The following is an 18,631-nucleotide window of genomic DNA, read 5'->3' on the forward strand; positions in this document are numbered from 1 at the left end:
GAAGGACTTAGGATTTTTTTTATAATAATAATAATTATAAGGGGGAAATGTTGCTGACTTGCGTTCATATTCATTGCAGCGTTTTACAATAGTGTAAAACTTCCTTAATAATAACGATATAATAGATGCAATGAGGTCCCATTACACGTGGAAGTTTATTACTTAACAGAGAACTTTCCTAGGAAAGATATTTATTATAGCCGTGGCCAACGAATCTGAAAGTCTCATTTCATACTCTGCAATTACTGACCAACAGTGAATCTGATTTCTTATGATTAGTCACAGACACGATAATGAAACCTTTAAATTCATTGGTCGTGGCTGTAAATATGCATCTTCAGAGCTTAGACAATTATGAGAAAGGATTACAATGGATCATCTAATTATTACCCTCTCTTAACCTTTCTTTCTCAGCTTACTCGAACATGAGTGATTGTAATTCACCCTTTCATAAATGTTGATAGCCATCTTTGAGGAAATGTGCACAAAGAAATCATCCCTTTTTCCTTTACAGTGCCACCAGCCAATTTCTGGATGGGAGTTGGACGAGAAGATCCGCTGGGAGGGGGCTACGACCTTGCCCACTCTCCTCACATGTTTCGAAGTCAGGAAGATTACTTCTTATACTTACAGGACATTCTTTCCAAAGCAGCACAAATAGAGAATTCTCAACAGCAGACAGCTACCACGACGGTCTGTATCACTTACACCTTCTTGGTGACATATTTAAATTACAAATGAAAGCAGAAAGCTGGATTTGTCATCAAGAAATCTGGTTTCAAGTGATTTAGTGCATGTCAAATACAAGGAACTTTAAGAGGTCCTTTGCCTTTAAAGATGACAAGAACACATTTTTAGGATTACCTGCATATTCAGTAATGTTAAATTTACTTTCCACTCAAAAACAAATCAATTATTTTCAGAGGCTGCCTCCATTCGCCACAAGACAACAGGACCTTAAGCCAACTAAAGTGATGGTGCCATTTTTCCCCAGGAACACTAATGATACCTTTGTCTACGACCTGGATTACCTAGCTAGTCTTGGGGTAAGTCTTTCTGGTCTATGTGGGTTAATAATTCACCAGGTGCATCTCTTCACTAGCTAAAAAAGTCTACAATGTCTGCTCAGCTTGGTTTGGTTAAAAGTCTTCCTCCATAACACAAATCATTCATCTATTCGTTTTTTGTTTTCCTTTTGTCTTCTCTTTGTTTACAACACTGACTAAATTTTACATTACATTCTGAATCATATTTTAAGTAGTAAAACCCTTGCTTCTAGTAAGTATGTAATTAAAAAGGGGAGACGAGTGTCAGTTTCTTGAGTAATATAAATTCCCATTTTCATTTTGCATGAAGTCTTCCGAGCTGTTCATCTCATTACATGACTGGCAATTCAGACGAAATTATGGTGGTTCAATAATTAATATGCAATAATTCACCTTAATAAAGAAGAGAACTTGTGAGAAAAGTGAGTTCAGTATTCGACGATTTTTCATAATGACGAATTTTCATCCTTCTCTTTGCTCATCTTAGGGCAGCAAGCAAAACATAAGATGTATAACTGAATTCACACTTGGCAATGCTAGTTTACCCACGGCAGATTACGTTGGACCTAATGAAAGCTGAAGCCTAAGCTGATATTCTTTTCTACGTCAGGGACAAGTTGCTTATTTGGTGTATCCAGACTACGACTACAGCGAAGAACCAGCTAGCCCTACTCCATCCACCAGTGCGGCTACAGTCCCAAGGCCATCGGCAAGCCCTACCACCAATATGGAACAGCTCTACCCCTTTCTGGGACTGGGGCAGACACAGCTTCAGAATCAAAGCCAGTCTGTTGTGAATGAGGTAAAAATACAATGATAATGAAATAATCAAATTCCAGCTTTCATCTTAAATAACTTGCTAATTTTCCACATGTGCAGAGGAAGCGATGTCAAATCAGCCCAATGAAATTCTATATACAGGTATTTCGGTGACTGACATGACCCTGGAAAAAATTCATATTACAGAACCCTTTTCCTCTTATTACCTCAGTGTAAAACTGTTACATTTTTGTGTGTACATCATATACATTTTACTCTGTCATTGACTCAGTTAGTGCTAACTGCTTTATCTACTAGTTATTTACAGTACATTGTAAAATGATATATTTGTACCCCTTGGAAATAATTAGTGGATTATCCAGACCTATACATTGTGTAACACAAGGACCTAATTCAGTTAGTGATTTTCAGAGTGATAAGTAAAAGCCATTATCAACCTTTTCTTTTCAAAATTGTTTCAGAGTCTTATTCCACAAAAAGTTCTGTTATGAACAGTGAAAGTTTAAAGCTGTTCAGGTACACAGGAGTTTATAACTACATTTTTTTTAACATACACACAAACTACCATCAGTAAGAGTAATCGATTTCCAGGTAATAGTAAAAGTACGCATGGCCTCAGGAACTTGGTCATGGATTTCCCTTATTAAATCTGAGGCAGACGACTGATCTTTTCTGAAATTAGCGAAATGATGAAGATCAAATCCACCTGACTGAGTATGGTAATTCGTACTTTCACACAAACATACTGGCAAAAATTAATATGAGTATGAAGGGGACATATTCATCAGTCAGTCTAGTTTTGTTCTTTCACATAAGTAGTCCTATGCTTAAGCATGTGTAAGCGCACACATATATATACATGTATACATGCATATATACACACAAACACACACACACACACACATATATATATATATATATATATATATATATATATATATATATATATATATATATATATATATATACATATGATGGAAACTGAACACTAAGTTGAAGCTGAAGAGGGAAAAAGTTACTGCTATTTCAGTACCCACTAGACATGATGCTAGATTCAGTGTGTTAAAGGGTCATCTCTTGTACTGCAACCAGAGAAAGAATCTAAAAGGAGATTATTACTATTGTTATATGCCTTCAGGGTAAAATGATCTGCACTGGAAGACTGCCAGACAATCACATTGAAAACTGAACATCGTGACTGCTACCCAAATAATTGGCTTTTCTTTTTCTCAGGTTCACTCGTACCAAAACCTAGTTATCCAGCTGACTAATGGAACAAACATCACAGTTAGTGTGCAGCCTGGTGGGGGAAACGTCATCGGTGGTTCCTCTAATCTAGGACCTCAGGCAGGTTCAGGGAGCACCAGTGGTCAAAACACTGGTGGCGCTGGAAGCGGTGTCACTGGAAGCGGCGACAGTAGCACTTTAAATGGCTTAAGTGGCCCTTTAGACTCGAGTGGAACAGGAAGTGGTGCCATCAGTGGTGGAGGAACAGGGAATGTCATCAGTAGTGGAGGAACCGGAAGTGGCAGCATCAGTGGTGGAGGGTCATCATCTGGAACAAACACTGGCAGTAACACTGCAGGTAGTCTTACTGGTGGAACGAGTACCAGTAACACTGGAGGTGTGGCTGCAGGAGGGAGGTAATTTCATGCTTATTTTAGCATTTACATGAAATTTTTTTCCTTTTTTTTGAAATGTGACTTTGATTCAGTAGCATAACCTTTCTGAACCGCAATTCTCTTGCAGTGCCACAGGCGGGCAGAGCAGCGCAGGAAGCGTCGATTCAGATTCCCCTACCATCATTACCATTGGCTTACAAGGATCCGGGACTTCACCCACCACTTTGTTGACAACCACATCACCTTCATCTCTAGGATCTGGTGCTTTTATTACACGGCCGTTCCTAACAACTGCTGCAACTAAGCCAGCCACTGCTCCGCCAGGTAGCAGTGGCTTTAAACCCGCTGGTAAGTACAGTATAAGGCTAATGTTGGTATTTTCCTATTTGTGGGTGAGTCTCAAGAAAATGCAGGCGATTTCCGATCTGTATACAAGTCATATGCCTATGTAAGCATTCTTAGGATTGAAGCTAAATTTAAGCCTAATACAGAGGATTTACAACCTATGGTTAAGTCTAACTTGATGTTAGCAATTCCAGAGGTGATTGAGACCTACAGAGAACCTCAAGATGATGTAAATAGTTAATGATCCGTGGTATGTCTAAGGCCAATAGCAGTTTTATTTATAAGTATGGTAATCTCTAAGTGAAGTAATTTTAGGTTTGAGTATTACCCTCAATGATTTTTCTGTTAATAAATTCAAGCCTTGAGCATTTTGTGTATTATTATTATTATTATTATTATTATTATTATTATTATTATTATTATTATTATTATTGAAATTGTGAATTTCGTGGAATACGGGTAATAGTTTTTGTCTGGCTATCTCTCCATCAGTCTATCTCTCTTTAAACGTCCCCGTTTATTTCCTCGTATAATATTCATTCCCCCGTCCATTCGTCTGCCGTACCACTTCAGCCTCTATATTCATTTTATATATAACCTTTTGATCTGTCGAGACCCTTTGACTTTTACAAATCTGTTCGCTTATCTATTACTGTGTATCTCAGCCTCTCTCTCATCAGTTTACCTGTCTCTCTCTGTCCATCACCTTCGACTTTCTCATACTTGCACTCAAATTGTTCATCTCCAACAAATACCCCCTCCCCTCCACCCCCACCCCCACCCCTTTGATTCCGCCCCTGCTCAATCCGGCGCAGGGCCAGTGAAACTAGGACGCGTCGTAATTTCCCCCCGCTGATTAAGGGCTCGAAAGGTTTGCTTTTACATGACCACGGGAACGCCGAGTCACAAACGGAGACTTAATCTTCGGGTGCTCATCGCTTCTCACGTAGGCAGATACCGTTTCTCCAGAACTTTAATGAAAACCCTATCGGGCCTTTAGAAATTTACAGGTACACTGGTGAATTCAATGTCTAGATTTCGAAGAGCTGATGAAGGAATTCTCTACCAAGGAAATCAGCTACCTTTTCCTCTTCGAAGGAAGAGTGAAAGCTAGTCCTTCATTGAGACGCCAAAGCCTGGTCGGTTAGTAGCTATTTCCAGACTAAATTCACGTCATCTCGTTTCTTTTGGGTGGAACGGACTGAAAGTACAAGTAATTTGAATACGTCTTTTCTTATTCCTAATTAACATGAACCTAAAGGATTGCTCTCTCTCTCTCTCTTTTAAGAGGTGGAGAAAAAACTTGAACAATTTCTCTTATTTTACATAGTCATAATGCACTGATTATTTCAAACTATCTCTTGTTTATTTCTACACTGCTCCTATTTTTAATTTTTACTTTTATGCCTCATACTGGGCTGCTTCTCGTGTAATAATAATAATAATAATAATAATAATAATAATAATAATAATAATAATAATAATAATAATAATAATAATAACAGGTCTACTGTTCAGAGGTAAACAAAGAAGGCGCGAAACTGTGACCATTATTTAAAAAAAACTTGCACTGATCGCACTGATACGCAACTCACTTCCCCCTTTCTTCTTCTTTCCCTGAAGTGTACAGATGCAACGAGCGGGGGACCGAGAGCATGACCAATTTCGTCAACCCATCGTACCCCTACAGGGACACCAGCGCTGGGATATGCATGTTCAGGTTGGACATCCAACCTGGGGTGTGTCAGGTAAGGAAGGACCTTTGTTCCAAGCAAGAACCTTTTTGGCATAAGGCTTTTTCAATCTAATATTTCCATTGTTTAATCGTGTTTTGGTTTGACGTCCTGCGCATGAAAACTAATATGGTAAATATTGCTTTGAAAATTGCGTCTAAATCTAATGAATTTAACATTTTTGATCATTACCACTTACTGCTATTAATATCATAGTCACCATCATCCTCGTCATGATCATCACAATAATTATATAAACAAAACTGAGAACAGCACAAAACAAAAATAACGGATTACACAAAGCGACCGACTGATGGGTCATTAACGGCACCGAGACTTCAGCGCACACGGCCATTATGATTCACAGAGATTTCCAAAATCCCGAAATTCATTCCGCCATTAAGCTTTATGGAAATGAGTGCCTGGAATCCTCCCCAAACCGCGTCGTATTGGCAATATCGTTCATTAACGCACGAACGATGAAGGGGAAGAAAAAAAAAAATTAAATGAGCGAGCAGAGACAACGAGTGAGACAGGGTTCTCCGTCACTCAGTGCGCGGCAGCATTCGAATCTCTGTTAATTGTGGCCTGGCGCTCGGCGAATACTCTCGATTAGCGTCCAAAGTGCTTCGGAATGCGTTCCGAACGCCACTGATTAGGGTTTCGAAGCGTTCCGGAATGCTTCACGTTCGTGGTTTGACTGTTTCTCTCGTGATGTTTATGTTTACGTAGCGTTATTTTTTTAAAAGGGCAAGGTTACCTCGAAGAGTTTTTTTCATTTCCTTTAAGTATTTTCTTATTCATTAAATAAGACTTTCAAGTTTAGCTTCAGCTCAGAAAACTACGTTCATTTATGTGTTAATTTCGAGATCGCCAATACGTAATGCAGCATTCCAACTACTGTTAATGGTGCAATTACCCAGCATGTGTAATTATGGCTGTAAGTACTTTTATTCGCAAATCACTACCGGCTATGTGACAACTGCATCAAAGATATACATATATATATATATATATATATATATATATATATATATATATATATATATATATATATATATGTGTGTCTGAAATAAAAGAAGCGCCAATTCGTTTAAATCGTCATCAGCTGCCTGCATGATAATGACCCGTAATTACCCATAAACATTTATGGTGTTGGCAAAATTCCAAGTCTAACGGCTTCGGACAACTGTAAACCAAAATTAAATGGATCTCGGATTGGCTCGGGGGCCAAATTCGTCCACACACACACACACCTCTCTCTCTCTCTCTCTCTCTCTCTCTCTCTCTCTCTCTCTCTCTCTCTCTCTCGCAAAACGACACTAGACTCATCATAGCAGGAAATGAAAGCAATGATCATCCTTGCATCAAATGGAATTTGTTGTCGTCCATAACTTCTCGCGCGAAGTTAATGTAGCAGCCCCGAGCACCAACTTCGAAACTTCACTTATTAGCGGCCTCGAATTGTAGCGGGTGCCTTCTCGCCGAGGCCGGGGTTTGTGAACCTACTGTTAGGAGAAGGCTTCGCTTACTGTCTGGCTCTAAGGATGTTTTTAAATCCTACTCATAAGCAAAAAATATCCTACTAGTTTCTTTCCGCTTATTGTCTAGCTATATAAAGATGTTTTTAAATCATACGGGTAGGGCTAAAATGATCCTACTAGGGGTCCAACTAGATGCTTGAACATTATTCAGATAGATGTACCTACTAGTTACCTTAAAGTGCTGGAAATGTCATCTACTATCTGCTTGGAAATAATCCTAGTAGCTAATGGCTGTCTTTTCCAGAGTTAAGTATGAGGTCCTACTAGCTGTCTGAAAATCATTTTGAATAGTTCAATACCGGTCATCAAGCAATGTAGCTACTGGTTCCTTACATGTGCCTTTAAATGTGATTTGTTATTTACTTGGATATCTCCTACTAGCTACTGACTGAACCCTTTATGTGGCATTTAGTGACTGATTAGGAATTACCCTATTAGCTACTGATTGGGCTCTCTATGTGCCGTCTACTGCTTGCTGGGAAGTAATCCTTCTAACTACTGACAGAAGCATTTTGCTAGAAATGTGATCTAGTATTTGCTTGCAAATAATCTTACTAGCTACTTACTGAACACTTCGTGTGGCATTTAGTAACTGCTTGGAAATGGTCCTATTGGCTACTGATTGGACCCTTTCCATGTAACCTACTGTTTGCTGGGAAATAATCCCACTAGCTACAGACAGACCGTTTTACATTCGTGTAATTTGTAATACGACAATTTCCCACATTATGGAATCGTTCTTGAATGACGTTAGAAAATGCAAAGAACGGCTCTTTATTTCCAGATGCTAATATCTACGCTACATTGTCTGCACGGACTGAAAGAATTCCATTAGATGAGCAGCGCCTTTGTGGATGGCCTTGTTTCTGAACTGAAAGAATTATTTTCTTGATACTATCTTTTATGTCAGGTGTAAGAGCATGAAGCCTCAAAAAAGCGTATTTTTTTGTGCTTTGAAATACAAAGCATATAAATCTTAAATATCAATATATCAATTAACTCATAAAAACGAGTTCGAGCAAACCCACAGAGAAAAAACACAGACTAGGATTACAAGTAATTAGTAAAAAACTAAAAAAAACCCCTAAATTTCAAGTAACCACTAAGTAAAATTACAAATTAACAGCTAAAGATAAAATAACGTCAGCTCTACCCGAAAATCCTATGATAAACTGAGAACATAAATGTATAATTTAAACGTTCACATTATCCAGATGGATGAATAATAATTTTTATCTGAATAGAATCTCATTGTCATGCATAGCCTCACGTCAGCAAGCTAAAGTACAAAATATGTAAAATAAAAGAAAAAAATAAAAAATGAAATCCTGCGAATTTTGGCTATCAAAAAGGATGGTACGAATTCACGTCCCTTTGTGCATGATTTCTGCACTGAATTTTTAATAATTTAAATTTTTAGAGACGAAACTTTCGCTTCCAAAATACAAAACATAGACGGGGCGTTTGCCCTAACTGACAGTTACGTGTTCAGTGGAAATAATTGTCGCTCATGGTGAGAATAATAATGGTAGCAATAACAATGTTTAGTATAATGACAAAAACAATCATAACGACGTTCAGTACAATGACAACAACAATGAAAGCACTGATGAGACAATATGGAAACAGTATTGACAATAATAAAATATGAAAAAAATACAATAAAAAAGATAAAAAGTTTACATTAATAAATAAAAAAAAGAGCAAAAGGACAAAAGTCAAGAAGAAAAAAATAATAAGTACCCATATAATGGACACCTCCATGTTCGTTCTTACGTGGTAACCGGACAAAAAAAAAAAAAAAAAAAAAAAGGCAAAATTTTAAATCAATATTTTTGGGCATTCCAGAGTATTTCATTTCTCTGTGAATGTAAAGGATGTACCTAGGACAAAGTAAAAATATATAATAAACATTTACATCTAGACCAAACCCACGTCCCTTAGTCCAAGGACCACAGAAATACCTTAATCTTACTAAGAGATTACGAGCTACTCCAGGAATAAGAGCCTGTGCTGACATAAGGCCAAGCTAAATCGACAACACTTTCGAAGAGAATTATTCGCTTTCCCAATCGAAGATTTAGACGAGTTTCACTTGCTATCTGTAAACATGGCTTCCCAAGTTGTATGTCATTGTGTTAGTTGTGGAATAATTGTCCTTACGTTCTGGAAAATTAAATGCAAAGGCATTTTCCTGACGTCTAAAACGTTTTGTGAGCACAAAATGAACAAAAATGGTCCAGTGATAGAACTGTGACATATCTACTGCATAAACGTATTTGACAAAGCATTCGCTTATAAAAAAATTAAAATTGTGAATATTATCATTTCCAACTGATACTTAATGACTGGCACAGACAGTTGTGTGTTTAGAAAGATATAATTCGAATATTACACGAAGTGCGCATGAGTCGAATTAAAATAAAATAACTATCCGTAAAAGGATTCGTGTCTTCCATACACAAACACATACGCACATACACATAACATACTATATATATATATATATATATATATATATATATATATATATATATATATATATATATACATACACACATATATATTTATATATATATATATATATATATATATATATATCATTTTATATTAAACATATTTATTACGTTTACTACGAGAATTAGAGAAGACGAACTGAACCTGGTAAAGCAAAAATGAAAAGGCAAGGTGTGAAGAATCAGAACCGACCAGAAGTGACCGAATTAAGCTAAGCAAACTGCTAAAAGACAATCAATAATTAATACTTATTTCTCAGACTGACGAACTAATCACAAAACTATTCATTTCGTATTTGAACTTTTGGTGGCAACATACCGAAGCTCTTAGAGTAAATGCATTTAATATTCCATCAATAATTCATGGAGAGACTAAAGAAATATGTAGCCAGTTATAATTAAATCATTTATTTTTAATAAATACGGTCCCGACCACCGACATTTCATGAATAATTGAAAAGGTATCTGTTGATGTGAATTCAATAATGGAGTGCCATTGTTATTCAAATATATAATGAGTTATAATATATATATATGCATATATACATGCATATATATATATACATATATATATATTATATATGTCTATATATAAATATATATATTATATATATATATATATATATATATATATATATATATATATATATATATATATATATATATATATATATATATAGAGAGAGAGAGAGAGAGAGAGAGAGAGAGAGAGAGAGAGAGAAAACTGCCACTAAATCGGTAAGCAACCATTTTCAGAATATATTGTCCACTCACCAGAAATAAATAATCAAATATTAAAATGAACATGCACACTTCATATATATATATATATATATATATATATATATATATATATATATATATATATACATATATATAAGTTACTCACACAATAAACAGAATATTGAAACGAAACAATTCATCCAAAATTATTCTAACTATATATTTCTGCAGGTGAGAGTAGACGTCATCGAGACCCACCTGGCACCACCCACAGAGGGCGTCTGCGTACGCCAGTACTTGACAGTTCAGGGAACCATCTGGCGCCCGGGAGTGCAACGCATCTGTGGCACCAACAGCGATACCCACTGTAAGTTTATGATTTTATGGGCTGCTCGCACGGCCAAGCAAGAGCCCGCGCTGGCATAAGGCCAGCTTAATCTGACAACAACAACAACGACTTATTAATCGGTTCTGTGGGGTTAGATTAAATTGTCTGATTAAGTCACGTGGTTGTAAGGAGGGTATGTGTAATACCTCCATCAAATAAGCATGATGCCTTACTCAGGGTATTTCTGTGGTTGTAAGGTTTAAAATGCGGGTCTGGTAGTTCGACCAATAACTTCTAGATTAAGTTCTGTGTAGGGTACCTATGCATCTCACATGAAAAAGCTATAAAGCATTTGGATACAAAATTTTTATTAAAAACAAAAAGTCTGGTAAAAAATTATGCTTGATGCTATGAATACCACATGATTTATCAAAAAAATCTAAAAATTGCACTTAAAGCCCTCCATGAAAGACAAAACGTAGCATTTGGATGTAAACGTCTTGTAAGACAACTCGATACAAAGAACGCAAGTTAGAAAGCAACTGGATGTCTTAGAAAAAATTCCTTATTTTCTTAACGCGTCGAAGTTCACTTACCAAAATATATTCACCACAAACAATTAAAAGTACTTTCGGTCAGTGATGTTTTACTCACAATTTTTCCTGACGAGAAAAACAGTTGAACTATAAGGGTTTGAAAGCGAGACCATATTTTTTATTTATAAAATTCTGACAATAGCATCCCAGTTAATAAATTTCCGGCAGGGAAACGGTCATTGTTGACCAAATAGTACTGAAAAGTACAATGACATTTCTGCAATCACCTCACAATAACATCATCTTTTCAGCTAAGTTAATGTTGCTGCAATCTGTCGTGACTTTGTTGTGAGTTGCATATAATATTTGCACAGTAATTGCTAAAAAGACTAATATTATTTTTAGTTTAAAATTAAATTCAAGACACGGCTGTGTACCTAGCTGCTTGCAATGTAGAATAAAAAAAAAGGCCATTTACTGAAATATCAGCCAAAGACTCTGTTGTCCACTTCTTTGTCATGAACAATATCTATTTAGTATTTGCTAAGCACTGCCAATAACTTTTTTGTAACTTAGTTGTTCATTTGATATAATAATCATATAGTGCTCAACAAACAAATCCCCTAATTTTTCTCCTTAATCATTAGCTACGTATAATCGGAAAATGCTTCAAGTCTTTTTGTAAAGTTAATCGTTATGCAGAATATCTACAGAGAAGTTATGCTTAATGCATATTTGCAATTTTCCCCCCTTTTTAGAAGCTGTTCCTTACATATTTGAAAAGTTTCACCTGAGCCCAGTTTCCCCTGGGGTCCTTTTTTCAGTTTACCTGGAGGTCGAGGAGGACATACCGTCCCCATTCGTTGAGGTAGCAGTGTCCTCTCAGGCAGGCCTGAGCTACAGGTGGGGTCTTTGGCTCACCCAACTGGACTGCCACGAGCCCTCGGCCATTCTAGGTAAGATTTGGAAGATGCTTCACAAGAAGAGGTGACTGGTGGCTTGTTCTTTTGAGCCAACTTTCCTTTAAGGAAACTTTACTTTTTTTATGAATGAAATATCTGTGAGGTTTCCACAGTTGTCGACCGAAGTGTGTCGCAGCTATGGATGGGGAGGGCTTTGTGTCTCGCAACCTCATCCTAGGAGGATTCACTTGGAACAGGAAGGTTAATAATATATATATATATATATATATATATATATATATATATATATATATATATATATATATATATATATATATATATATACATATACATAGAGAGAGAGAGAGAGAGAGAGAGAGAGAGAGAGAGAGAGAGAGAGAGAGAGAGAGAGAGAGAGAGAGAGTAAAGGATTTGTTAATATGTATAAGTATCAACCCGGATGTTAGACAGACAGACAATACATTTATATACATGGACATACATAAACACACTCAAACACACCCACCCACCCACACACACACACACACACACACATATATATATATATATATATATATATATATATATATATATATATATATATATATATGTGTGTGTGTGTGTGTGTGTGTGTGTGTGTGTGTGTGTTTATGTATGTGCATGTACACAAATATGTTGTCTGTCTGTCTTACATCCACATCCAAGTTGATACTTACACCGACCAACAAATCCTAAAGTAAATGGAGAATAAGTAATTTAATTATGCCACGCATAACGACAAGGCAGAATACCTGTCAATGATTTAGTGAATATTGGACGAATAAATATGTCTTTGTCACATAATAATATTATTAACATTATTGTTCCAAATTTATACGCTCGCACACGGAAGCACCCACACAACCAGAGAGAGAGAGAGAGAGAGAGAGAGAGAGAGAGAGAGAGAGAGAGAGAGAGAGAGAGAGAGAGAGAAGCGACTTCGATTTCCTCTTCAAGTTCTACTGTGAGATCTATGTTTGGAATCGACCTGCATTTGATTTTGAGTTACATCCTGCTGCTATTCCCGCAAGTAAAAAAATAAATAAACAAAAAGACGCAAAAAAAAAAATTCTCTGAATAAACTCCCAGAAGTATATTCCTCTACCATGTCCCATGCATTATTTTAGCGGTGGAAAATAAAAACAAAAATTCTTTTATTCCAGCAAACAAAAACTTTTATAAGATTCATATTGTATAATGGCTAGGACTTGTGGCACTTAATTCAAACCTATAAAAAATCTGAGACGCCGAAGTAATACCTAAATCTTGCACAGATTTGATATTGATGTACCCATGCACACCCCAATTCCCCTGGCAGGTCTAAAAAACGCCCCTTTCCAAATGATTCAAGACGCTGGGTTCAACTTCCTTTAGTAATAGCAGCGTGGGATGTGGTCTCGAATTCCCTCTTCTTCCTCCCCTTCGTTTTCTTCTCCTTCTTAAATCGGTAAAGAATACAAGGACCCCAACTCCCACCCATCCCGGGAGTGAACAGAGGAGATGAATAAACAAAGGTCAAAAGTTCATATAGGAGGGGTCAATAAATGAAAATCATAAAGGTCACCGGTTTATGGTATCATGACCAAGACATCCTCCTGCGCTAAACTTGAATTTTCTAGATGAAAATGCATTCTCGGGTCACATCCGCCTGGGCGCCCACGGGCGTACACGCAAACCGGAAGTTGACCTGAGGTCAAACGTATATAGATTCAGCATGAACATTTGAGAAGGTGTTATTTCGGTCAGCCTTTTTTTTATTATTTATTCATTTATCTTTGCAGTTTGTGTCCGTTTATGAAAAGATGAGTATATTATGAATTGTTAGAGCCCGAGATATAAATTATATTAAGCAAATTACATTTTTTCTTCCAAGAAAGTGCTTTTTTACAGTCCAAGTTGCTATAAAGTTTAACGGAAAGTGTTGTTTTTTATAGTCTAAGTTGCTATAAAGTTAAAATAGTGTTGTTTCTTCCAGTCTAAGGTGCTATAAAGTTAAATAGAAAGTGTTGTTTTTACAGTCTAAGTTGCTTTAAAGTTTAATAGAAAGTGTTATTTTTTACAATCTAAGTTGCTATAAAGTTTCGTAAAAAGTTTTTTTCAGTCTAAGTTGCTATAAAGTTTAATAGAAAGTGTTTTTTACAGACTAAGTTGCTATAAAATTTAACAGAAAGTGTTGTGTTTTACAGAATAAGTTGCTATAGAGTTTAACAGAAAGTGTTGTTTTTTAAAGTCTAAGTTGCTATAAGGTATAATAGAAAGTGTTGTTTTTTACAGTCTAAGTTGCTATAAAGTAATAATAGAAAGTGTTGTTTTTTACAGACTAAGTTGCTATAAAGTTTAATAGTAAGTGTTGTTTTTTACAGACTAAGCTGCTATAAAGTTAACAGAAAGTGTTTTTTACAGACTAAGTTGCTATAAAGGTTAATAGAAAGTGTTGTTTTTTACAGTCTAAGTTGCTATAAAGTTTAATAGAAAGTGTCGTTTTTTACAGACTAGTTGCTATAAAGTTTAACAGAAAGTGTTGCTTTTTACAGTCTAAGTTGCTATAAAGTTTAATAAGAAAGTGTTGTTTTTTACAGTCTAAGTTGCTATGAAGTTTAATAGAAAGTGTTGTTTTTTTAGAGACTAAGTTGCTATAAAGTTTAATAGAAAGTGTTTTTTACAGACTAAGTTGCTATAAAATTTAATAGAAAGTGTGTTTGTTTCAGTCTAAGTTGCTATAAAGTTTAATAGAAAGTGTTGTTTTTTACATACTAAGTTGCTTTAAGTTTAATAAAAGTGTTGTTTTTACAGTCTAAGTTGCTATAAAGTTTGATAAAAGTGTTGTTTTTTTACAGTCTAAGCTGCTATAAAGTTTAATAAAAGTTTTTTTACAGTCTAAGCGCTATAAAGTTTAAAAGAAAGTGTTTTTTACAGTCTAAGGTGCTATATAGTTTAATAAGTGTTGTTTTTTACAGTCTAATCTGCTATAAAGTTTAATAAAAGTGTTTTTTACAGTCTAAGTTGCTATAAAGTTTAATAAAAGTGTTTTTTTTTTACAGTCTAAGCTGCTATAAAGTTGAATAAAAGTGTTGTTTTTTACAGTCTAAGCTGGTATAAAGTTTAATAACACATTGGCACGGCACAATTTTCTATAAATATTTCAACTCCTACTTATCCAAGAAATTAAATCCAAAGTAATACATGAATTTACTACTTGTGAATAAGTGATCTTGGAAAAGTTTCCTTAACAGCAAGCAGAAATGCGCGACGGTCGTAAATACGTGCAATTAGAACTACAGACTTCCAACTTGTACTGAAGTTTGTTACATACAAGATCTATCCGATTAAGCTAACGAGGTATTATTAAGAAACTATATACTTCTGGCACTGATAATAATAGTTGTAACGAAAGTTTACAGTGATAAAATAATAAAAATTTTATTCCCTTCACAAAATAGAAGAACAAGTTTTCTGTTCTGAAAAGACTTTATTTTATAAATATACAGGAAAAAGATCTGTATTCTTTTTGAAATATATTCTACCTTTTTATCAAAAAGACAGGCTATTACAAGTCTACCCTATTTGGTACTAAATTTACTTATTTGTATTTCTATTCACATAAACATTACATTCTACTATAAAATAAAATGCTCTTCCTATTTACGCACATTTTCGGGTTTTATCTATCTATCTGCATGTATAAAAACATTTACATATATATATATATATATATATATATATATATATATATATATATATATATATATATATATATATATATATATATATATATATATATATATATATATATATATATATATATATATATACATACACACACACACACACACACACACACACACATATATATATATATATATATATATATATATATGTGTGTGTGTGTGTGTGTGTGTGTGTGATGTGTGTCAAATGCTTTCATTCACGTCAAACGTTAAAGGTAAGTAGATCATAAACACAAAACGTAAGAAAATGCTACAAGTCTTACAGATGTACTTGCTAACACTGATGCAAGGAAATCTTGAATGCAGATTTTTCCTTTTTCATAATATACAGATAACGAAGTCAGCAAGAATAGCTTGAGAACATCTTGCAAAGATGACTGAAAGAAAAAAATTATTTATGGTTATAATTTTGTAACTGAAAAGTTGTTGTCGATTAGATAATAGGTTCGTCTATTTTGTAAATAACTCAAAAGATATTTCGGAAAGAAGGTCGATGCGCTTATTTTCGTAACAAGCACAACATTTTCTATCAGAATAAGATATAGGTAAGACTTTTCTGTAGTAATTCAGAAAATATGTCGAGGAGAATGTATGTCAATGCATTTTGCGTATGTTTGTTTTTTGTAAAAACGCTACATCTTCCTGTAAAACAGAACATAAGTCCGCCCACTTTATCAGTCATTACAAACGTGATTTTGAATAAACCATATTTTTAACTGTAATAATTAACGAGGATTATGTAACAAACACCACAGGAAGCCTGCGACGGACGAAAAAAGGCCATCTTAAAAATGTTCCTGGTCTATTGAACCACAGCACGATACAGAAATGGAGAGAAGTCCCATCTCCATCTGCTAGGAATCATCTCCAAGTCACTAAGACAAGCATAATGTTTCCTTACATTCTGATGAATAATTAAGATCCCAATACCTATATAGGCAAATTATATTTGCAACTATAATTGCGTAACACATATAATTATTTTCTCCCATTACTGCGGTATTTAAGACAAAGAAAAAAGTAAGACTATAGTGCATCGCGTAAGTCTAAGTCTAAAGCTTTAGTGCATCATGTAAGATTATGAAAGAAGAAGAAGTACGACTTTTGTGTAACATGTAAGACCGGGAAAGAAGAAGGACTTTAGTGCAACATGTAAGACTGAAAAGGAAGAAAGACTTTAGTGCAACATGTAAGACTGAGAAAGAAGAAAGACTTTAGTGCAACATGTAAGACTGAGAAAGAAGTAAGACTTCTGTGAAACATGTAACACTAGGAAAGAAGTCAAACTTTAGTGCAACATGTAAGACTGAGAAAGAAGTAAGGCTTTAGTGCATCATGTAAGATTATGAAAGAAGCAAGACTGTAGTGCAACATATAAAACTAAGAAAGAGGTAAGACTTCAGCGCGACATGTAAGATTAAGAAAGAAGTCAGACTTCCTATACGAAGGTCATGTTACACTTCATGATGTAAATTCAGTCATACAGTGGATTTATTGCTGACGATTGAGATATATTCGACCGAATTCCTTATGCCTCCTTATCTAACCTTGGTTGTAACGCAAGGGAAGATTAAGCCAATCACTTAACCAAACTGTGTACATAATCGCTGCGTTCAAATTACCCAGTAATAAGAAGTCTTTGTTCCTCTTCTTATGTCAACAATTTCAGACGACCCAAGCACTTCAGGTAATTATTGTTCTCTGTTACCTCCTCCTTCGTCAGCGCCTTCAGAATGCTTTTCTCTCCTCGTCAACACAGGGGCGCAGGAAATAATAAACGCTCCAAATACTCATTAACATGTTTCCTTCCGTCAGCGCCTTCAGGGTGATGCTAGCCCTCTAATACTTTATTGTTTCGTCTTCTTTCGTCAGCGCCTTCAGGGTGCCTCTAGCCCTCTAATACCTAATTGTTTTCTCTCCCTTCGTCAGCGCCTTCAGGGTGATTCTTGCCCTCAAATATTTCATTCTTTGTTTTCCTCTCCCTTCGTCAGCGCCTTCAGGATGCTTCCAGTATTTCACCGAGAGCACGGGGGAGATCAAGAGCTTCAGCTTCGAGGACGGCGAGTATTACATCGACCAACACTACCGGATCTGCCTGGCCACGACGCCCAAAATTTGCTCAGTCACGTTTTCGGCCCAGGAACAGCAGTTCATGATCGAGAAATACGGAAATATAGATGAAGTGAGTGTTAGATATGTTTACAATCTTATATTAATACCTAAACAACAAACAACAATAACAATGATGAAAAACAATAATAAATCATGTACTGTTCTAAATCCTAGGTTGTTTGCTTTTTCTCTCTTACCTCATTTATCCTCTGTTATTCAAAATCCTTCTTCTTACTCAGTATTTCCCATTACAGCTCACTTGTCAAATTATATAGCCTGCTTCCCATAAGCTTTTTCCTTTTGTAATTTCTCATGCTTTTTTTTTATCCTATCATTTAGTTTTGTTTTATTTGTATTACCTGTTTCAATCTTTCATTTGCTTTTCCCTATTCTATCTTCTAATCGTTGTTGGATTTCAGTTCCTGTTTCAGTTTCTCAGACCTTTTCCCCTAATCTTTTGTGAAATGTTCATCTATTCTCTTTTCACCCCTCCTATTTATCTAATGTTTTTCCTCATTCTGCACATTATTCTCCACATCTTTCACAGTTGCAATTTACCATGTTTTTCCCACTTTCTGCTATCAAATTTTGATTTTTTCTGTTTTCCCATTTCCATTCTACCGTTTACTCTATTTTCTTTCTCCGTTACAATTTCTTGTCCTTTTTTATTTTTCCCC

At 35.4% G+C, this 18,631-nt stretch overlaps 1 protein-coding gene across 1 annotated transcript in view; it reads left to right on the forward strand.

The window, feature by feature from the left end:
- Window positions 1-18,631, forward strand: part of LOC136847118 (location of vulva defective 1-like) — a 53,988-nt gene that overhangs the window by 19,833 nt on the left and 15,524 nt on the right. Inside the window, exons 4-12 of the mRNA XM_067118459.1 lie at window positions 515-693; window positions 924-1,046; window positions 1,657-1,848; window positions 3,060-3,469; window positions 3,576-3,796; window positions 5,417-5,541; window positions 10,541-10,676; window positions 11,998-12,129; window positions 17,834-18,024. Of these exons, the coding sequence (XP_066974560.1) occupies window positions 515-693; window positions 924-1,046; window positions 1,657-1,848; window positions 3,060-3,469; window positions 3,576-3,796; window positions 5,417-5,541; window positions 10,541-10,676; window positions 11,998-12,129; window positions 17,834-18,024 (1,709 nt within the window). The remainder of the gene's footprint in view (window positions 1-514; window positions 694-923; window positions 1,047-1,656; window positions 1,849-3,059; window positions 3,470-3,575; window positions 3,797-5,416; window positions 5,542-10,540; window positions 10,677-11,997; window positions 12,130-17,833; window positions 18,025-18,631) is intronic.

The sequence above is a fragment of the Macrobrachium rosenbergii genome, chromosome 16, assembly GCF_040412425.1.
Source record: "Macrobrachium rosenbergii isolate ZJJX-2024 chromosome 16, ASM4041242v1, whole genome shotgun sequence".
NCBI classification, from domain to species: Eukaryota; Metazoa; Arthropoda; class Malacostraca; order Decapoda; family Palaemonidae; genus Macrobrachium; species Macrobrachium rosenbergii.